Consider the following 23,002-nt stretch of genomic DNA (forward strand, 5'->3'; position numbering starts at 1 on the left):
AAGTTGAAAACAAATAACTGCTTTCATGAGGTCGAGATTCCTTTGGAAACTCTTGTCTTCATCTCTACAATGGCTATGTCCAAAATGGTTGAGAAGAACTCTCATTTTTTAAATTTGGACCGTTTGCATGGCGTCACATTTGGGAGGACAGTCCCGGCTTTTGGGGAAACATTGCCCCTCCTCCCCATGCCAAAGTAGTAGTAGTGCAGTTTGGTATGGACTGACAGCTGTGAGCAAATCCATAGAGTTGCAAAAATGTTAACTTCTTCATCTCTGCTAATATGACAAAGGATATTGTTCACTTTGGTGGCGCTGGAGCTTTTCTCTACATAAATCTTAGGTGGGTTAAGGTGCCAAAAGTTGCAGTTTAGTAAAACAATTTTAGAATAATGTTACTCAAGTAAAAAAGAATATTCTTGATGACTCAAGCAAGAATAAAGGGGTGGGCTAACTGGTAAAACAAAAAGAAGAAAAAACAACTTGAATATTAAGAAACAGTATTGAATGAAACATTTGAAACAGAAAAAAATATTTTCAATAATGAATTAAAATGATAGAAACGTCCAAATGTCTCTATACACTCAGTGTTATCATAGTAAACAAGGAAACTTGAGTACATGTTAAAAGCAGAAAGCTGTGGATCTATTGTGAGCCATAGCAGGACGTATGCTTTACAAAGTAAATAAGCAAAAGCTCGGTAAGCTATTTTAATAAATCATCTATATTCAATAAAGTTACTGGTGTGAATGTGAGTGTGTATGGGTGTGTGATTTGTGACCCTGCGACAGACTGACGACCTGATGTCCCCTGCCTTCGCCCACGAGTGACCGGGATAGGCTCCAGCAGCCCCGTGGCCATGATCCCGAAAGGGATAAAACTGGTTCAGAAGATGAATGAATGAATGAAATAGATGAAAATTAAATAAAAGTTATTTAGTAAGTTTAACTAAGGTGCTACAACCCACTGAGGTTAATGAAATCGAGTTTTCAGGCCACAAAGCTGTTAAGCGGTTTTTGTTCACAGGCGCGATTTTATTTTGAAGGCTCAAAGCGGAAGTCCCTATCAGTAGCACGCGCTCCTGGGTGTTCAGCCTCACGCGGTAAACAGTTTGGATCTAGACTCGCTGCCTTACTTCCCTCTTTTAAACCGACAGGGACAGAGACTGCGCCGGGCCTGGCCAGGCGGAGCCATGGCGGACCGGGGACAGAGACGCCAGCGGCCGAAGGGCAGCGGGTCCGCCGCGGCGGCTCATCCGAGGAGGACACGCAGGATACCCGCATCACGACCACGACAGCCGAGCTCAGAGCCCCACGCTGTCCGCGTCTGAACTTCCCACGTCTGCGGCTCTTGTCACGGCTGACCTTTTTAACTTTTCACCGAAAGGCTACGTGCTAATCTGGATGGGATCATAGCGAAGAGTTTGTTTAGCCTCACGGACGGACGCCTGCCCCGGCGAACATACCAGCTGCCTCGGGCGGAAGTCTGGCGCTCCGTGACCGTCCCGCAGTCATTTCATAAGCGAGTCAGCAGGGAGGCAAAGCATGGGGGCAAAGCAGAGCAGTCCCACTGCCAACCCAGCTGCTAACGGACGGACCAGAGCCTACTCTGGCTCGGACCTGCCCTCCTCCACGTCCGGGACCAGCAGCAGCAGCACCGCTGGGCGCAACCCCGCCGTGGGTGTGCGGTACCACGCGCCCAGGGCTTCCGGTGCTGGGTCCAGCACTAGCCAGCCTCACGGAGCCACTGTCCGGACTTTGGGGGGGTTTGTCGATTTGAGACCCCAGTCCGGCATCAATATCCCAAACAGCGGCGGAGCCCCCAGCTCACCGGAGTCCGGCGGCAGCAGCCCGGAGGAGGCGGCGGGCGGGGAGCGCTCGGATGGGGCCGGTCCTCCGCTGCTGATTGGATCCCTACCAGCACACCTCTCGCCCCGTCTGTTCGGAGGTAAGAGAGCCGAACCGATCCGGTGACCCCACAGTGACAGCACGAGGCGAACATCCGGCCATCCGAGCGAGGTCTTCTTAGGAGTCATTGGTTTATAAAATCAATAGATTTTTTTTTTAAAGACAAACAACTTTCTTCTCTCTTTTTTTGTGTCACATTGCCAAGTTTACCAATGCATCTTCCCTCTTGGAGATGAGGTCAGGACTCCAATCAACATTATTTGTCCAAACACAGTGAGTGGTGTGGATGTGAGCAGAGATTATTTAATCAAAGCTAAAGAGAAACAGGAAAATATAAACCCTAAACCAAACTGACAGTCCTGCACAGATGAAAACAAAGTTGGATCTGATTCCATCACTTTATTTCATATCCTATAACCTTTTTTGTAAAAAAAAATCTTGATGCATAAAAGTAGATTTCCATTTATGTTTTCATGAAGTGGGCGGCCGTGGTGCAGAGCTAGGGCGGTCGACCTCTGATTGGAATATTGCAGGTTCGATTCCCCGCCTTGCCAGCCCATGTGTCAAAGTGTCCTTGGGCAAGAACCCCACCTTGCCCCCGGTGGAAGGTTGGCGCCAGCGTTGGGTCTGTGACTGTAAAACGCTTTTTGGGTCTTCGAGGAAGCTTAAAAGCGCTATACAAGTGTACGCCATTTACCATTTCAACATGTCCAACTCCCATGATTACAAAAATCCAAAGGAATTCACTTCCAGTATATGCTGGGCTGTTCTGCAGTGTCCCACATCTGCTGATGTACCTGTGACAAAGCAAACAAGCACTTTCTCAAATAAAATATTTGAGAAAGTAGTTTTAAAACTGCCTCACATAAAAGGTCAACAGTAAAGGCTCGATGTTACGTTCACACCGGCCTCGGAAACGATTACTTAAACGATGTCACACCCAAAAGGTTTTTCTGTCGATGTCTGGTTAACTAAACAAAACAGAGACGTCACTGTTTCTTGTATCATTAAACAACAAATCCTGCAAATGCTCTCCACTGTTTTTCCACTTTTCCTCAAAGTTGAGCTGACTACAGTTCCAGTAGATCGAAAAAAAGATAGGAAATGAAGACATGGAAATACTAGAAAACACTCAGTCCTTTCATCCAAACTGACAACAGTTTTAGAAACTGACTTTTTTTCATCTTTAGTGGAATAGATGACAAATTTGGATACTCGTTACAGCTCTATTTAACATCATGTCCAAACACATATACAAATGAAATAAACTACATTTTGGTGATGTGGACAAATGTTGACATGACTTTTACTGATCGACGGCTTAAATGTCCCACAATTGCCCGTCTTAGTGATGTGGAATAGTTTAAAAGGTTTTTGAGTGGAGCCGGTGACGGCAATCAATAAACCCTCCATCGAATTATCGGCACAGTGCGAAAGGAATCGTGTGATGTGACTGTGAGTAGGCCGTCAAGAACAAAACTGTGGCATCGCTGCCGTACCAAACTCAAATGAAACCTGAGGGATGATGTAGAACAGGGGTGTCCAACTACGGTACACTTTTTATTCTCCAAGGTAAAATCTGAAAATAGAATAGAATTTTGCCCAAACATATAGCTTGAGCTCAACTGTCTACTCTTCCCAGTTTTAAGCCGAATTGGAGCCAATGGTGATTTCCCTGTAAACACAATTCACCTTAAAAAATTACAGTGATTCACCAGAAATGACAAAACCAAGTATGCGCAAGTAGGAGCAAATGATTCAAGACCTGTTGGGAAAATGAGTGATCAGCAGATAAAGTATGTGCGTGTCGGAGCATGTTCTGCTAGGACACTCTGATTTTTCCAGGTATTCAAAACAAACATGAGCTCCACTGCACGGCTCTGCTCAGGGAGCTGCTTTGCTCATTCTGTTTATTTTCAGTCCCGGCTGTATTTAGTAAGACTAACACATGGTCAATGACACGTTCCAGCTTGTTAATGATAATCTGAGGTGATAAATAGTCTAATTATTGACTTTTGCTGACTTTACTTTCAGTTTGCATTTGGCCCCTGAATGCCAAACCTCTGCTCACACGATCAACCAAAGGTCAAAGTAGGGCTGAACAATTTAGTCAAATCTAATGACATTTTTCCATTCATTTAAAAATATATGTTTCAAGTATAGAAAACCTTTCTGTTTGTTTTTGACATTCTGTCATGTGTGGTGCTCTCCTGCTCCATGAGTTTTTGCCTAAATTTCAAGTTCCCTTTGGTCTGTTTGAACCAATTTATCAGCCAATTTTTACCGGTACAAATGTAAAATGGAAGCATAATCGGATGTTTTCACAGGTCTTTTCCATCCTTTGAGGTTGTTGCTACAAACACTCTGAACTAGGCCTGCACAATAAATCACATATTTATCATTGTGATATAAAGCTGTGCAATGCACATATCGCAAAAGTCAGTGAAAACTGCGATAAATTGTTACCTTAAATGGGATAAAACAATCTTATTGCAGCTTGAAGTATTTAGGCGGCCAAGTGGGCAGCCTTAACGGTGCAGCGGAAGGGCAGGTTCAATCCCCCCTTGCCCAAGTGTCCTTGGGCAATACACTAAACCCCACCTTGCCTCTGATGAAGCCATTAGTGTGTGAATGTGTGTGTGAATGGGTGAATGGGACTGTGACTGTAAAGTGCTTTGGGCCTTCGAGGAAGGTAGAAAAGCGCTATACAAGTGTACGGCATACAAGTATACAGTAATGTATCAGTAATCAGATGGAGCCCTTCTAGACAGTGGAATGGAAATTATGTTTTTTGTTGTTTTGCTATTATGTTCATGTATTGTAAGTTATATTGTCATCGCAAAATTGATCACTAATATCGCAAATCGCGAGTTTTCCCTTATATCGTGCAGCCCTACTCTGAACCCAGGATGAATACAAACAAAAAAACTTCTTTGTTACAAAGACATTTGATGGAAAAATAGAACATTCAAAAACCCTAACTGCATAATCGTATCACGGTGAAAATAAAAATATCAAACCTCTGAGCGATGGCTTATGCAGTGCAGATTTATTTAAAAGCAAAAAACTTGAAACCAGAGATCCCTTCAATTGCAAAGTATGCTCATGCAGCAGAACGTGCTGGTCCTACTGGAGAAACGTCCCGGTGTCAAAGTGAGCCTCCCAGGTAAACGGTGAAGAGCTGCCGTGGCCTTGGTACCTGGGTCAGCTCAGCTTAGCTAAAATCTGCCTTGATGAGATAAACCAGTTAGCATTTAACCTGCTCTCTCCGGATCTGCTGCTCAGTGTCGGTTCAATCTGATAAATTCATCGCAACATGATTTTTATTAAAGCTCGCTTCACAACGGGCTTGTTTAACAATGTGCTGTGTAAAGTTTAATGTCAGGCTTTCATATGTAACACCTTGAACTAAATGTGTGTACAGCTGTCCTGTCACATGACTGTGACTGTTTGCTGCTGACTGGCTAAGCCCATTATTTCTCCCTCTGTGTGCATCATCAACATTAGATTATTGATTTACTTTGGCAGGCAAATTGGAAATGACATTTTAAATGACAAATTGTTCAAATTAAAAATTTAAAAGCAGCGAAAGATTAAACACATCTTCACATTTCCACAACGCTGCAGTGTGGAACACACTGCTCACAACAATCCAGCCAGGGAAACGCTGCATGCTCTTCCAAAAAACAATCCACAATTTATGTCCCCATTAGATCAAAGTTCAAAGATAAAACATTAAGAGAAAAATGCAAGACAATAATGAAACATTTATTTATTTTGTTAGCTGGTTAGAAAAGAGTCATAAAAGGATAAAAAAAAATTGACTTCCATAGTTTTTGAATAGTTTTAAGCTGAGAAGAAGGTTTTATTCTAAAGACAATTATTACACAGATGCATGTAAATAAAGTATTATAAATAAACAATTGTGATTGTCAGCGTGATGTCACACATAGAAAATGGCTGAAGTGACGTAAATTCCGCTGCCATTTTTGTTTTTGCATTACTTGCAAAAACTCGATGCTGGAGCCCGACAAAGTCAGTAAGCATTGATTGAGTCTAAGTCAATGTTTCTATGGCAACCACTCTCACCAAACAGGAGTAAGCTTTTTTGAAGTCCTCCTTAGTCAAAGGCAGCTTCAGCATGAACAGATAAGCTCAGCGTCCAATCTTGTCTTCTCTTTAACAGACTCCTGTTACTCTATCAAACACCAAACTGAGCTGGAGTGTCACCCCATTATCTGGTTTGGTTTCCGGTAAAAACACTGCTAGTCCTCTCATTTATGAAGAAACGTCTGCAGCTCCTTATCACACCGCGTTTCTTCAGCAGACATTTCCAGACCACTTCATGATTTCTCCTCTCTCAGATTCTGTGGCTGATTTTTCTCCTCCAAAACATACAGAGCTTACAGCATTTTCTCCGTTCGTTTCTCCACTTCTCTTTGATCTGTGGAAAGGCCGTTTGCATTCACACTTAGGTGAACTCCAACAGAGTTCACCTGCAAGTGAACCGGGACCCTTCTTCGAAAGAGGACCAATATTCTCTGGTTTAGTCTAACTAAACCAGAGTTCATGTATGTTTTCACACCTGCTATGGTGGTAAGAGAATCATCAGAGATCAGATTTGCAGATCCTTAGAGTTGAACTAGACCTGCAAATACACTGACATGAGGTTAATATGTCAGGATCAGTCCCGGATTGGATGACAGGATTGTACTGCCCAGGCTCAACAGAAAATCACTCATATACTTACTAAGCACATTGGCCAGCAGTGATGAGCAACAGCTACTTTATATCAGGCATTCGGAGGCTTTTGGCAGGACACATAAAGGTTCCCAGAATACCAGCAACTTAAATCAATAATGATTAAAAACTAGGGCTTGGTTGATAAAATTGATCGATCCAAGCTTAATAAATCAATAATCAATCCATTCAAGTAGAGCTTGATCTTTTATGCATTTCTTTTTCCAGTGCCTAATACATAACATAGCTTGATGCTAACGTATAATGGAATTTCCCATTGGAAGACTAATGCTAACGCTTGGTCGACAGCTTTATAAACTCACAGGTATGAATTTTCAAAACTCTTTTAAGGAAACATTTTTTTTAAAGTAACCAATTGTGGTCTAAAGCAGTGTTTTTCAACCAGTGTGCTGAAGATGGTCAAGTGTGCCGTGGAACATTGCCCTCATCAACTGATCTAAAAACATTTACCAGCTCCAGGATATCAGCTCTGTGTTCATCCAAACACTGAGTAGTTTGGAATATGAAAGATCACAAAATACTTTTTTCTTTCTGCTTATTTGATTCTATTAAAGACTTTTTGATAAGAATGATGGTGATTTAGCCGTAGGGTCAGCTGTTTTTGGAAAAGTCCCGCCCCTTTAACTGTCTCCACCAATCATTCCTAGGCATAAATCACATGTCATCAGTCTGACCAATCAGAAGTGGTTAAAGTCTTCACTTCCTTGTTCTGATTCTGCTCATAAAGTCTCTCAGTTCTAACAAAAATAACAGCTAAAGCTCGTCTTTAGCGGTGTAGCTTTCCGCGGGATCCGATATCAGACCGTGGAACAAGTGAACAAAACAAAGAAGCTCAGAGACGCAAGACTGTCTGGCGGCTGTTTGCGCTACATCTCCCATGAGGCATTGGGTTAAAGTGACAGCGTCTCAGCGTACAATGAGTCGTCCCTGGTATCCCTTGTGCTATCCTAGGCACTTTAACGTTGGGAGTTGGGTCATCTAGACCCACTAGCCAGAGCGCTGAACCTTTTTTCTTCAATGATTTGTGATCTTCACTGATGTCCACGGATTACATGAAATCTTTCCACCTTTATCCACCTTTGTCATGGTAGGGAGAACATGTCAATGTAAGGGTGGGGTCATCTAAGATAGCACCAGGGTTAAACGTCTTGAAACCACAACGAACACGCATCAAAGAGTTTTTAAATCTTCTAACTTAACTTTCATTACATCTCTTAGAAAAAAACAGCTGCAACTTCCGGCTTTTTCTGCCACAATTAACACAAAAATGTATGTCAGATTGCAGAGGGGCTGTAGATCAATACAGACTGAGTTTCTCTTTTTTTTTAATGTTTTGATGCTGGTGTGCTGCGGGATTTTTATCAAGGTTGAAGTGTGCCGTGGCTCAAAAAAGGTTGAAAAGCACAGGTCTAAAGCACCGTTTTTGTCACTCCAATCTTCTGAAACAAAGTGTAACGCAGTAGCGCGAGCTCCACCTAGTGGCCAAACTGAAACGGCCTCCAGGAGAGGCAGAACATAATGATCTTTACATTTTTGTTGGAGCTTCTCTGTTTGAGAAACCACGTAACACTGTACGGTGTAAACAGTCTCATTGTGTTACAAACACGCATGTTTATAACATTTGAGTGTCTGTGAACAGGCCCCGCCCCTTTTTGACTAACATTTACACCTCACAGTAAGGATGATAAACCTCCAGCAACTTGTTGCTTTGTGTCCCCACGCCCACTTGTTAACCCCCTTTTTTCCTCCCATCTTTTTCGTACCCTTGCCCTCCATCCCTAACATCACCTTCTCTCCCTTTGTCTTTTTTTTCTGTCCAGTCCGAAAAGAAATGTATCCAAACATAATTAATATAAAAAAGTTTAGCCTAAAATCCAAATGGGGTTTATACAAATATATCCCTGGTATGTCAGAAGATTCATATCCCCCTGTTATAAAAGTAAAGTCTGTCCAAAACAAGAGGCCTTCAGCTCTGATCTGCTCTGCTGTTGGACAGGACAAGTTAGAAAAAGTTCCCAGTACTGTTTCAAACCAGGACAAGCAGGCCGACTCACAGTTTTGCTGCAGATTCGTGTTCTTCACCTTTTTATGCCAAGTCAGCTTCAGCTCAATAAGACCCTTCCAGCTGTCAGCAGAGAGAAGCACTGCAGAGGCCACAGAGTTTTTGCTCTTCGTCCCAAAGACTTTTCTACTTGAGAATATGCCTACCTTTGAAGAAATGAAAGAGTGCAGCAGTGGCTGCGGCTGCTGCCGTTCACGGTTCAACAGCTCTCTGCTGAGCGGATTATCGGTGAACGGATCGATAAAATGATGTTTCATAAATCCCGTTTAATGACCAGGAATGCAGAATTTGCTGATTCAGGAGCTGCAGCAGAGCTGAGCTTAGCGATAGGAAAAATGAACTTGGAGCAGTGGGATGCTCTCCAGACACTGTTAAAGCTGTGATGTGGAAGTGGCTGGCACAAATGTGGTCAAAGGTGACGTTAAGTTGCGTCTTTGGGCATCGCCAGAAGATCACTCGTTCCTTGTTTTTCCCTCGGGCTGGAAGTAAATGCCCCCCCATGATCAGAATACCATGGGTTTTCTTGTTCACTCAGTCTGCCCATGTTTGAAGTTGTGCTTGTGCTGCTGCTCTGCATGATGCTTTGCTGTCATTGATATAAGAATGTGTGTGAACGGGTAAGAGTTTCATAAATTAAATAAATAAAATTTCATTCAGAATTTCGTATTGTTGAGGCTGTAAATTCAGTTCTTATTTGATCAGAGTCTGGGCCATTCAGACATGTGAAGACACGAAAATCAAAGCCTTTAAAAGCAAAGCGTTTGATAAATGATCAAAAATAAGGTCACAGTTCAGGCGCTTTGAGTTAGAATCGAGAATGAGTCCAAAACAGCAGGTATCTGGGGAAGTAAAGAAGTGAACACAGGTCCCTACTACAGACTCGTGCTCTCCTAAAGTCTGTGGGTTTAGATCCTAGCTTCCTTCCTGTCACTTTGTTTTTTTTATTCGTTCTTGGACAGTTAGCTCCAGCACTCCTTCTTTTTACATTCCATCATCCATTTTAGAAGAACATAAACACTCAATTGAGCACAAGTGTTAGCTCACCTTTGCACTAATAGTTTGTGTGATTGAATGAAATATCTCACACTAGTTGTTTTGAAGGCATAAGTATGCGTGTGAACACTATCTGTTTTGGGTACATGTTGACATGTGGACATTTTTTCAGCTAGCAGGTATGTTTGTAACATTTGAGTGTGTGTGAGGACAGGCCCCGCCCTTTGAGATTTGTATTACATCTGAACCTTACCGTAATGATAAACATCCAACAACTTGTTGCTTTATGCTGCTTCATGGTTTTATCCCCCCCCCCCCTTCTATAATGACTCTCCTATCCCCCTCTCTCTAACGTCCCTCTCTCTTCTTCCCTTCTTTCCTTCTTTTCTTTTCCGTCCGGTCCAACACAAAATATTTTCAAATATGATAGAAATGAATAAAGTTGGGCCTCAATTACAAAAGGGGTTTATTCAGACAAACCTCTGGTTTGTGTGAAGATTAATAACCCCTCTTGTTAAAGTAAAATATGTCCAACAAAGGAGGCCTTCAGCTCTCATCTGTCTGCCCAGCTGTTGGACAGGACAAGTAAAAAAAAAAAAAAAAAAAAAGTAGATGCTAAACAAAATTGAGATTGTAATTTTGACTATAGCTCATAAAATAGATATAACTTTGGTTTGTCGTAAATTAGGGACAGCAGGCATCAAAGGACAGAGAACACCTGTTTCCATCTCTAGAATGAAGAGGTTATTTTCAGTATTTTCACTCTGGATGAACTACTATGAACTAAAAAAAACACACATTAGAAACACAAAACTCATTTGGAATTGTCCTGTCAAGGCAGAAAGCGTGCACTTCTTCAGTCTAATTGTGAAATGCAGTTGCTGTTGTTGTGTTGCATTCTCCTAATTTGAGTCTGGCTCTTTATTGTGAAAATCTTCCCTTCTTTGATGCTTATTTATCGGCACCGATGTCCCTCAGTGTCCCTCAGCATCTGTGTGGACTCCCTGGGCAGGAATGACTTTGACTGGACCGCAAACTGCTGTTCAGCAGAAAGGGAGGAGCTGCTGGTGGGCTGTGATGTACGTGATGCGCCTCATCCCAGTCTTCATCAATGCAGCTCCTATCGCCTGGCCACTCACTGCTGTAGAAAAAGGAAATGAATTTAAAAAAGAGCAGCGTTTTGTCCCCGTGGCTGGTGATGCGGATGAACTGCTGCACCCCTACTATACAGTATCTGTTTGGGAACAAATGTCAAGGTTTTTCTAGATTTTACTCACAAACTAAGTTCAAAGTAGCTGATGGGAAAACTCTGATGACCCAGCATTCTAAAAACATTTAAATCCATCATGTACGCACAAATCTAGAGACATGAGGAGTCTCAAATCCCCTTGTGCACTTGGACAGAAACAGGCAGACACAAGTAACCAACCAATAGTTACACACACAAAAATGTTTTGAGACAAGTTTTCTCCCTTCCCCTTTAAATTCTTAATAGATTTTGAATGCATCCCTTTTCTAGAGAAACAACCGGCTATACTATTACAAAAGAACCAAGAAAAATACGCAGTGACATTTTAGTTTTGTTTTCTTTACAACAATTTGGTGATGAGACTCTTCCTGTTTTTTACTCTCACGTCTGCAGGCGGAAAGATGACTTCTGTTTTTTTTTCTGTTTTTTTTTTACACGACTTTTCCTTCTTCATCTCACAGAAGGAAAACCAAAGATGTTTACGTTTTGAGAAATACTGACAGATGGATGATTTATAAGTGGATATCCTTTCTCAGTTGCTTTTTCTGCAAGGAAAGAGGAACAATGTCTACATTAGCGTGCTAACGGCCTGTGAGAGTCACATGCAGGTGTGACCTGATGGGAAGCATGAAGACGCATGCTGTAGTTCCATTTTCTGAAGAAGAGAGCATATGAGTCACCATAGCCTCATAAAGTTGGCTGCTGTAATGGTCCAGAGCTGGAATTCACCCTCACATCTGTTTTACTGAAAGTAAAACAGTACTACCTGGAATAGTACTAACAGAATAGTACTAAATGGAGCTGTTTGTTTAACCAGCAGAAACCTGGTCACTGGTCAACAGTTAAATCCTAACTGCTGCTTGAGGCTGTGTCGTTTGCAACTCTGATGATCATCTTCAGTAGATAGTTGTTGCTGGTTGGAGTGGGGGGCCCATCTGGAGTTCAGACTGTCATGTCATGTCTGTCATGTCTGTGCGGAGTTGGCATGTTTTCCTCGTGCATGCGTGGGTTTTCTTTGGGCACCGTCCAAAAACATGTTGTAGATGACTTTAAGATGTCGTGTGGCCATGTGATGCACTCATGACCTGTCTAGGGTGTACCCTGACTTAGTAACAGTAGCTAGGATAGGCTCCAGCAACTCTGAAATGGATTAAGCGGGTTTAGAGAATGGAGTTCCCCATAGGTTTAATGATGGTGGTGGGGGGCGTCTCCTGTCAGCTTCATTGACTGTAAGTGTCTCTTATAAACAATCTTTTGATGCTGGTCCCCCTCATCCTGTTAGAGCCCCCACCACCACACCCTACGTGCTGCTGAAGGTTTCCTCCTAAATCTTCCATTTTGAGAGTTTTTCTATTCTTCGTCAATCAGAGATTACACCCAAAAACTCTTCCATGTAATCTGCTGGTCATTCATTTAGATGACTATTAGAATTCATTCTGGGCTTAATGGAAGTATCTGGAGAAAATGAGATTCTAAAATTCTGGAATTTTTCAAGCTTGGTCTGTTGACCAAAGCCGATGAAGGAAGAGACATGTATCAGATCAGCACTCCCATCTATACCTGCTAAGGTGTGGAAGCAGTCTTGGTCACCCCTCAATGATTCAGTCTTTTAGAGGATCCAGATGTTCTTGTCATATTTTAAAGTGGTCATGATGAACAGTAGTCTTTTCTTTTCTGGACTCAAGCGATTAGGTTTTTGCCTGAGTTATTTACAAGTTGGTGTTTAGAGCTAAAACGAAAACGAAAAACCAAAATAAATCTTACAAGAGTTTGGTCACATTAAACGAGTAACTTAACGAGTAACTTTTTCTTTTTTCATTTCTTCAGGGGTCAAGTGCCCGGTGTGCTCCAAGTATGTGTCGTCAGAAGAGATGGAGCTCCACCTGGTTCTGTGTTTGACCAAACCCAGAGTCACGTACAATGGTTGGTTGTCCTCTTCCTTTCTACACGTTTCCACTGCTTTTTTGGGGTTTGTACACATTTGCATCCAAATTTGCATAAACCTGCTTCATGAATCCACTGATGACTACTCCTCCTCCCAGCAACAGTGTCATTATGCTGTCAGTGTGGGTAAATAACCAATTTTCTCATGAGATGAGACTCTCAGCTCCTTCTTATGTGTTAGTTTACACTGTTAGTTTACAATCTGTGTACCGTAATCTTTCAGTGATATTTTAAAATTGTCGATTAATGCTCAAAGCCTGACGCACAATTATAATCTCAAATTTATTTTCACACGACTACTTGTCTGTCTGCAAACCTTATTACAAGCTTGTAAAGGTCACGGGAATCCCAACATTAAGGTCCTAAGTAACCGTGTTTATCACTAAAGTTTCTCAGTGGATTCATGCAGAACCTGTTCCTGAACCTGTTCAATTTCCATTTTAGCCTCAGCCTCTTCTCCTTCCTGGAACATCTGCAACATTCCCACGATAACAGAAAAGCATTTCATACACAGAAGCTTTGAATGTTGTTGCTCTGTCGAGCAGGATGGGGACGGGAGGAGCTTTTCAGGGCTCTTTACACAAAGTGCTGGATACCTGTCCTACCATTGGCTTGAAGATCTACGATCACCCTGTCCAGCTCTTCTTGAGTAACTGCTTATCCACAGGATTGGAGGAGAATCCCAGTTTAAGTCGTCCAGACAAAAGTCAAAGCTAGTGAAGAACAGTCATAAAAGACTAGGCCTGCACAATAAATAGCTTATTTATTGTTGAGGTTTCACAGTCAATTTACAGACTGTTAAATTCCATTACTTTGGAATCATGCAGATATTTTTTGTAATAGGGAATCCTGTGAGGATGTGTGGTGGGAACATGAGTCTGCTCGTGACTGAGCTGAAGCTCACATCATCCTTGACACAGAAACAATAAGGGTGCTTCCTTATTCAACATACCCATAGATAAAGCCAGCATGTCCCACTGACTGCTGCTACGTCATAGACGTTTGGCCTTCAGCACAGCTGAGTTCTCACTCGGCCCGGAGGAACACGCTTCTACAGACTGATGCGGGTTAATCCCCGCTTACGTAAGCCTCGTCCCAATGACTCTCTTTACAGCTGCAGGTACTGCTGTGGATAGAAAGTCAGAACTAGCACACAGACAGACATGTACACCCATGTGCTTGCAGACATACATGTACACTCATGTGCTTGCAGACAGACATGCATACTCATGTGCATGGAGGCAGACATGTGCACTCATGTGCAGGCAGACAGACATTTACACTCATGTGCATGCAGACAGACATGTACACAGGCAGAATTTCAAACAGATAGACCTGCATGCGGGCTGCACAGTGGTTAATGTCTCACCTCACAGCGAGAAGGTCCTGGTTCAAATCCCAACTGGATCTGTGTGGAGTTTGCATGTTCTCCTCGTGTATGAGTGGGTTTCTCATGGGCACTCTGGTTTCCTCCCACAGTCTAGAGACTGTCCTAGTCCTTGAGACATGCAGTATATGTCAAATCTCAAATGGTTTTGAATGTATGTAGGCTCACTGGCCACTTTATTAGGTACATTTTGCTCGTACCAGCAGGGTCCGAAATTAATACTCACTGTTAAGAGCACTTCATCCTCTTTGTTGAGTAAAAGTTAGAGGGTTTTCCGCCACACAAGTAAATATTTGCATCAAAAAGTACAGGCAACTCCTGAACGAGCTGCCCGTTTGAAACCAAAATCGGTGAAATGGATGAAGCTGAAGAACATTTAGAAAGTCTTAAAGAGAACGTCAGTTGTGTGGATTCCTTAAAGCTTTCAAACAATTATCAGGGTGTTTGATGGACTGCTTTACATTTTGAAAGCTTGTGCTCTGGAATAGTCCACATTTAGAGAGCAGCTGCTCCACATGTAAAGTGGCTTTTCCTCTGAAAGTATTTGTTTGAGCTGTTTTTCATTTGTGGTTTTGATTTGTCCTGATCTGCAGAAGATGTCCTGACGAAGGATGCAGGAGAGTGTGCCATCTGCCTGGAGGAGCTCCTGCAGGGAGACACTATTGCCCGCCTGCCCTGCCTTTGCATTTACCATAAGAGGTGGGAGCTTCTCTAGACTTTCTTCAGAATTTAGTTAGAACCCTCATGCTGTGATGATGTTATATGGGACAAAATCATAATCCAGTTTTTTTCACGACCAAACTTATCAGAACACTGGATTTTTATTAAACCTGGTGGCTAAACGTGTTTTATATATAAATCCATAACAATCCACTGTTGGGACGTTTTTGGGTTTTTTTTGCCAACCAGGAGGCTTTATCAGACCTGAGGCTGCAAGTCTGGTAGGATACATCAGAGAACACCTCTCTGTTGGCCCTGTCCAATGTGTGAGAGATAATCCAGTTCAAGTCAAGTCACTAAAATGCTGCACAAGAACTGAGAGGGCCCCGACTTTAAACTTCTCTCTTCAAATCAGTGGCGATTTCTTTAAGACTGCAAGGGAAGCTCGGCTTCCCCTATAATGTCACAAAATGAATGGTCAAACATGTACTATTGTATTAACATTTTATTGAGTAAAAATGCGTTCGAAAACGTTCATCTCAAAGACGAGTTCGTTCAGAATCAGTTACATATAGCAGGTCGGCTGACTCGATTTCCTTCTCATACATCCCCGCAGCGTCACGGTGCATTGAAGCCCAGCGTCCATTGACTTCAATGGGGCTGCTTTGAACGTTTTTTTTTTTCTTCGAAACTAGACGGTCATTGGATAATTGCTGCAATCATGTCCTGCCAACGGACGCTCAGCGTCTCTGGGGGTCAATGGGGAGTGGGCTGGCCCAGACTCCGAGCTTCTGCGTGATGATTGGAGGCTCCGTGTCAAAAGACTGCATCTCCTTTTGACTGACAGCGATTCTGTACTATAAGGAATCACTGAAGCTATTGGCGCTCAGTCCCATCGCGGACCAGAGCGTCGGCCTCACGCTGCTGGTCATCGTGGCCACGCTGGTCTGCGCGCTGCTCTTCATGCTGTTCGGTGAGTCTCCCGGGTACAAACGGTAACATGACTCAGACAGAGCAGCTCATCTGCGGCTCTGGCTGATACCGATTCAGAAGCTAACGGCAGCTACTAGCTACTTATTCCTTTTTTGTTATTGTATTTCACTTTTTTGTATTGGATCGTTATGATCAATAAAGTTCTAGAAAAAAAAACATAAATAAATAAAATACGGGGTAGTGTGCACAAGCCACCAGGGGGCGCTCCTCCTATGCAGTTTGGAGTTGCCGCCTGTCTTTCTGTTCTGTTACGTTGGATGGATTTACGCATATCAATAAGCAAAAAATAGTCCTTCAGTTTTTAAGTTTATAATTTGTGTTTTGCCTGGTTCTTATATCTATTGATCTTAGCATTGTTCTATGCTCTCTGTTAATGAATGTTGGTTCTGTTTGTTTGTATGGTCTTGTCATTTGGGCATTGAGTCCGTCATAAATTATTCATTCATTCATTCATTCTAAAAATATGTTTATATACTTATATACTTGTTTTTTGTGTAGCAATAAACATAATTGAACAAATATGAATAAATAAAACCAAGATTTAAAAGATTAAATAAAAATTGATTTTTATAAAGAAAGCCCACATAAAATCCGTCATGATCCTTTTTTAAATTGCTTAGTGCAAAATTTTTTAAATTATATCGCTGTGATTATATTGTGTTATATTGCTTTAAATTATATTATACGACAGGGTCACAGACCATTTTCTCGAAAAGGAACATAGGGCAGAATTTACTTTTAAATAAATAGACAATTTTATGATGTAGGCCGAAAATGAGCTTCCCCTCTCTGACAGACCAGTAGCCGCCACTCCTTCAAAGGGATGTAAAGGATTGTTGGTTTGGGGGTTGGATAAGGCAAGAAAGGCTAAGCAAGGACATTTATTATATGTTTTATGATCCAACAATGAAATCTTATCAGTTCTAGAGTGGACAGGATTCAAGTGTAAAGCTGCTCAATTGGAGGTGATGGGGTCGTGTCTGTGTGTTGAACAGCTAAACTTTGGACTCAAACACTAGCGCACAGTTTATTCCAGTACTCCAAACATGGAAAGGTCTAAATGCTTACAATCATTCAATTATTAAACTGTTTTCATATCAGTTGTTCATATCAGTTGGAAATTATTAAAGTCAGACATGAATGCAACGTCTCTTTGTTTATCAAACTAAAAATCCTCCTTTGTTATAGGCGCTGCTTACCTGACATGTCTTAATAACCAGCTGACAGCCACAGAGCTGTGAGTGGCAGCACTAGAAGTAAAATAAAAAAACGTTAGTTTTCAATCAAAATCGAAATTGCTGTATTTTTCCGGTAGGAACTTCCTTTACCGGTGGACCACAGAGCAGAGACGCACAATCATCAGTCAAATCAATATACATGGTAAAATACAGACAATGTAAACGCAGACCTCCTGAAGTAACCAAAGAAAAAAGTAGCAAACAAAATAACTAAAAAGCTTAAGATGCCACTGATTTAGCTGTTTAGCAGTCAAGCTAAGGTTGGTACAAAACTTGATGTACACAATTTATTGGAAAGCTTTAAATGATTTCAGCTAACAAAAAGTTAGCAGCCAACAAATCTTTAACAGTGATCTATACTGAAGAACAATACAAACACAGCACTTTGGTTTAAACTCCCATTTGTTATGAGACCAAATCAAAGAACAACTAATGATGAGATGAACTCATTTTCTTGATACACCAAAGAACTGTTTTGCTTTAATATTGTTGACAAATGTGTCTGAACCTGTGACAGTGAGCACCACACCTTTGCTGAGACAAACCATCCCACCTCACAGGTGTGCTATATCAATTTGATTAGACGGCATGATTATTGCACAGGTGTGCCTTGGACTGGCCACTCTGAAACGTGCCTTTTTGTTTTTTAGGGACTCAGAAAACCAGTCAGTGTGTGGGATGACCACCATCTTCCTCATGCAGTGTTACACATCTCTGCATAGAGTTGATCACGTTGTGGATTGGCCCATGGTGGCAGTGTGAGACGTGAAAACAGTCTCACGGTAGATGGTAAAAGTCTTTACATCTGCCTAAAGTCTTTTAAACTGTGAGATTTCTGGTTCATTAGATAAGTATAGCTGAGTATCTTCATAACAATGGAGTTGCTGTATGCTGTGCTGCCTAACAGTGTCGCCTAATTGGCTGTGGTCCTCACTTCTGGTCGTCTGTGTCCCTGTACCTGACCGCGTACCTCGTCTCTACTACTGCTCCTACACTAGGCTGTGGATCCTGCCTCTGACTGCAGCCCCCAACTCTATCTGGATGAAGCCCATCTGCTGGACTATTCAAACATGTAGTTGTAGAGTTGGATAAGCTAATTCTTCTCTAAGAGTTCTGGTACATCGCCTGTCCATCCTGGGGACTGGGGAGGATCCTCCTTCATGTGGAAACCCCTGAGGTTTCTTCTTTTTTTTCTGGAAATCTGTTTGTTTGTTTTTTAGGAGTTTTTCCTTACCCCAAAGGGGGTCTAAGGGCAGGGATGCCCAGTTTAGTTTAGTCGGTTTTGTTACCAGTAGTTCAGTTTAGAATTTACCAATTGAATTGTATGACTCCATAATCCTTGTGATTATATGTTTACTATATATATAATTGCCAGTATGAAGCCCATTGAGACGACTGTTGTTTTAATATTGGGCTAAATAAATGAAACTGAAATTGAATTAATGGAAGCTTGGACTAAATAAGATTGGACCAAACACACAGCCCTGTGGTTTACCATGGCTATATTTGCTGTGCGTGGAAGCCTCGTCATCTACTGCAGCAGTTCCCGTGAAACCAATGACACCTTCCAGTCTCTGCTTAAGAAGATTCTCATCAGTTGTGTCAAATGCAGCATAAAAGAACAAACGCAAGTCCCCTGTCTGCAGCCATGAGGTCATTTTTACCATTTTCACTTTTAGAATGTGCTCTGAATCCTGGATCAAAACTTTAAAAAAGAGGTTTGTTAGGTTTGAACATGAGAGCCCACAGGGAAACCAAAGCCTTTGTGATGTCTGTGCTGATGCTGCTGTCCTTCTGTCCTGCAGCTGCATCGACGAGTGGTTTGAAGTGAACAGATCTTGCCCGGAGCACCCGTCAGACTGAAGCTTTGTTTGCACAGGTAACCTTACCCCAAACATGTCAAGTGTCTCATTTGTGTCCAAACCATAAACCGGCAGGTCACACTCATGTTTGTTTCTTCTAATTTGGGTTTCTTTTTTGTTGTGTTTGTCATGTGGGGCCAGCAACTCGACCTGGAGACCAACCTCCAACGTAAAATGTGAATCCTGGGAGACGGATGGACACTGAGACCACTGTGACACCCCCTCCCCTCAGCAATGTAGACTACAGAGTGCCAAATCTCATTGAAGCACTCTTCAGGGATTCAAACTTTGCTTTTACATCTGAGTTGCACATCCTTTAAATGAACTCCACCCTGTATCCATCCCAACCCTGAAAGTTGCAGCTTCATGGGGGGGGGGTTCCTCCTCAGCCAGGTTGGAGGAGATGGTTGTGATCTCTTCCCCCCCCCCCCCCCCCCCCCATCTTCTGGTTTCTCCCAGTGCCTTGTTATAGTGATGGCCAAGAGTCAACAGTGGTGGCTGCCGTAGCACTCCACCGGAACTACTATCTAACCCAAAAGACCAGCCAGATTCTTTGCGTGTCTGTTGGTCAGTGCTGTGTAAATGTGGTGGTGCTGGTGGGTCAGTATGTCTATTGTGTCTGTGTTAGCTTGTATACTTGTATGTCAGTTTGCATTTGAATCAGTTAGTTCAAAAGGGGCCCAAGTCCAAGAGGTTTTTTTTCAGGAAATGGTTTAGCTTATAGGGAGGCTACACCAAATGATTAATACTTTACCCAGATTTAGCACCAGTTCATAGCTTACAAATGCTATAATATGAAGCACCTCACTTTTATAATTTCAGAGGACTAGCAAACTAAAGTCTTTGGACTTGGGCCCTTCTTGAATTAAACAGGGGCGCTGCCATATTGGATAACTAGTGCTGCCATCTATGGGATAAAGCTAAACCCATGCCAGAGACGCCCAAGTCCAGGAATTTTGCATGAATTCCTTTTAAATGTCAAGCATAGTCAATACATTACAACAGACTTGAGACTTTTTTTGCACATAATCAGACAGCTTTTCCCTTGAAGACCATAGAACATATAATATCTCTATTCTGAAAATGTGGACTTGGGCCCCTTTTGAACTAACTGATTCATTTGTATATGTGTGTGTCAGTGTGAATGCTCAAACTTGTATCCATCTGTGCTTCCCGGTCATAAATAAGGAGGGCGGGGCCTACGGTACATAAACCATGAAACATGAAGCAGAGGGTGCAGGGTTCTGGCTGGAGCCACGCAGGAACCAGGCCGGACCAGGTCAGGTGAACTCTGGAAACACTGAGGTGCGAAGGCCAGAACGCGCCACGCTTGACGCTCCAGATGGGCTGCAGGACCTCTCAACACGTTTGTGCGCTGTCTTCGCATTGAAACAGGACGCCCCAATCCACATATGTGTGTGAACGCAGCTTTAGAGGACCTGGCTTCTCTCCCGCTCATCAGCTGTGCACCTGGCCGGGTTTCAGAGTCAGAACAGGAGTTGGTGGCGGTCCACATCAGTTCCTCTGTCTGCCTTAACACAGAGAACATATGCTTACGGACGAGCTCCTCCCCCCGAGAGCGCTGGCTTCTGCACCCAAAGACTAAACTGTGATTGAACTTGGGGGCAGACCCATGAGTCCTCCTGGGTGGGGGGTGGGGGTGGATGCAGGCTTCAGCAAAGGCCTGAACTTACTGGAGTCAAACAGATCATTGTGACCCAAAATTCAGTTTTTATAGACTATCAGTAAATCTGTGTTTTCCCCCAATCGTTAGTTGAGTTTTTATACTGGAAAAAAAAATGCTTTTGATAAAACGGCCGCCAACAGACTCTTCTTCCACCTCTCTTCCTCTTCTTCAAAGCAGCCTCCAGACAAAAGCCTGATCCACACATAAGCGCACGCTCAGCTGTTCTTTTTGGAGGTGCCCAGATTTCTGTGGGGGCAGATCCTCCTCCTCTTCCTCCCCGATGAAACGGCTGAAGACATCCATGAAGCGATGCTTGTGAGACACGCATCGCCTCTGTCTGCCGGTTCTGGGACACATCACACCCCCACCCCCACACCCAGGCTCGACAGGTCTGAACCCGTTTCAGCTGTTGAGACAAAGTGGATTTGCAAAAGAACGCTTCTGTTTATGTTCCCTCCTCCTGTTCGGAGAGCCGGATGGTGTGGAGCATGCTCAGTCTGGGCCCAAATGTATGTAGACCTGTGGTTCGGCACCTGGATTACATGATCCAACCTCATTAGCTTCCATTTTTAGTTGAGCTAAACTGCATCTTTCTGATGACATGATTGTACTGAGGATGCAGTTTGTGCACCTTTAAGCCCTTTACTGCTGCAGAGCTGCTGCTGGTGAACCTGAAACATATCAAACCACTGTAATTCACTATTTAATTCAGAATGTATCAGTCTTTGGACTTCTTTTGTACAGTTTTTGTGAAAAATGTGGAAATGTTTGATGTACAGTGATGACATGCAGACTTTAGTCCAGAGTTGGAATGTATCACAGGATGATCAGCTGCTCTGTGGAGGGAGTTGGATCATGTTTGTGGAAGAGCCTCCTGCAGCAGGAGCTGCCGCTCCTCTCCTCTCCTTCTGACTGCATGAAGGAGGCCGTTTGTACGTGTGAGACTTGCTGCAGTGCAGGGTGTCGCTGCATTCTTAGAAAGACTGGAACCACGGTGCAGGCTGCCGAATCACAACCAAAAGCTCCTACACTTGCTCTCTGATGCTACTCTGGCCAGAAATGAGGCGGAGCCACAGACGGAACGTGATGTGCTGGTATGAAATCAATGATTGGACGGCCATTCAGCATGAAGTCTCACTCCTCCACCTCAACAGCAGCAGCAGAATGTTCATCAGAGACGGTCTCACTGCAAACCCTCCTGAAACAAGGTCCATATAATGTCCTTCACCTGATATGAGACACAAGGATTCAACAGATGCCCTTTACTGAGACAAAAGTCGTTAATTTCTAAATCTGTCGCATCTCCTACTACGCACATATTCAGTTTGATCAGTCTTTTATTGCACCTTTTTTCCCTCATCACAAGGAAAATTTGCTATAATTAAGATGGATTTCTGTTTTGACTAAAATATTTGTTGAGAAACTGTCTTATGTCAAGTGTTTTTTACAAACATGAATGGAAAGTCGACTTATGGACTTAAGACTTTATGTAGTGCAGCAGCTCTACATTCTTTTTTTTTTAAAGAATCATAACTTTATTGATCCCGCAACAGGGAAACTGATTTGTTACCATCAATCAATAAAAAACATAACAGAACAATAAATAACACAATGAAAAAGAAGTTGTCGGTGTCTGAGGTTTTATAGATTCAGACAGGAGGAAAGATCTATGAAAGAGACTCCAGATTCTAGGGGACATCCCAGAACCAAGCCAGATCTCTGCACCACTTTGTCGATCCTCTTCCTGTTCCTGTCAGTGCAGCCCTGCCTCCCCCCAGCAGCTCACTCCGTGGAGGACAACAGATGCAACAACAGCATCATAGAAAGATATTTAACCTCTCGTTGAGCAGAATGAACTACTGTGTTAATAGAACCCAAACGGTGATATCAACATGTCTTAAGAGGTTAACTGAGTCCTCCAACCTCTAAAAAACCTCAGCCTCTACCAGGAGGGGTCGAATCTTGCCCTTCTTGTTCAGGACGTCTGCGTTAACTGTCCCGTCTAGTTTGTCATAGAGGTGAACACCCAGATATTTAGAAGAGTCTACTGTCTCCAGGTCTTTTCTGTTCACTGGTCAAACAGGAAGTGACTTTCTTCTAAAGTTGATGATCATCTTCGTTGTTCTGCTGGCGTTAATCCAGACTGCGTTGTCTCACACCAGTAGACAAAATCCTCCATGACCCTCCTGTACTCCTCATCATCTTCATCTGTCACACTCCAACAGTGTCACCCAACAAACTCTGCAGGTGGCAGCGGTCTAG

General features: G+C 42.8%; 1 protein-coding gene across 1 annotated transcript; it reads left to right on the top strand.

Moving 5' to 3' along the window:
* Positions 1-1,046: 1,046 nt before the first annotated feature.
* znrf2b (zinc and ring finger 2b) lies at positions 1,047-22,362 on the top strand. The gene is made up of 5 exons (XM_023964184.2): positions 1,047-1,944; positions 12,797-12,892; positions 14,894-14,999; positions 18,997-19,070; positions 19,195-22,362. Exons 1-4 carry the CDS (start codon positions 1,542-1,544, stop codon positions 19,052-19,054), a joined length of 663 nt encoding a protein of 220 aa, XP_023819952.1. The 5' UTR covers positions 1,047-1,541; the 3' UTR covers positions 19,055-19,070; positions 19,195-22,362.
* Positions 22,363-23,002: the final 640 nt, after the last annotated feature.

Source organism: Oryzias latipes, chromosome 16 (assembly GCF_053564925.1).
Source record: "Oryzias latipes strain Hd-rR chromosome 16, Olatipes_Hd-rR_3.1".
In the NCBI taxonomy this organism is placed as follows: domain Eukaryota; kingdom Metazoa; phylum Chordata; class Actinopteri; order Beloniformes; family Adrianichthyidae; genus Oryzias; species Oryzias latipes.

Excerpts from the sequence above, each read along its gene's own strand:
- znrf2b (XM_023964184.2), top strand. The coding sequence starts at position 1,542 with ATGGGGGCAAAGCAGAGCAGTCCCACTGCCAACCCAGCTGCTAACGGA. Across the intron at positions 12,893-14,893 it reads ACCCAGAGTCACGTACAATG|AAGATGTCCTGACGAAGGAT; the intron begins GTTGGTTGTCCT and ends CCTGATCTGCAG. Across the intron at positions 15,000-18,996 it reads CTTTGCATTTACCATAAGAG|CTGCATCGACGAGTGGTTTG; the intron begins GTGGGAGCTTCT and ends TCTGTCCTGCAG.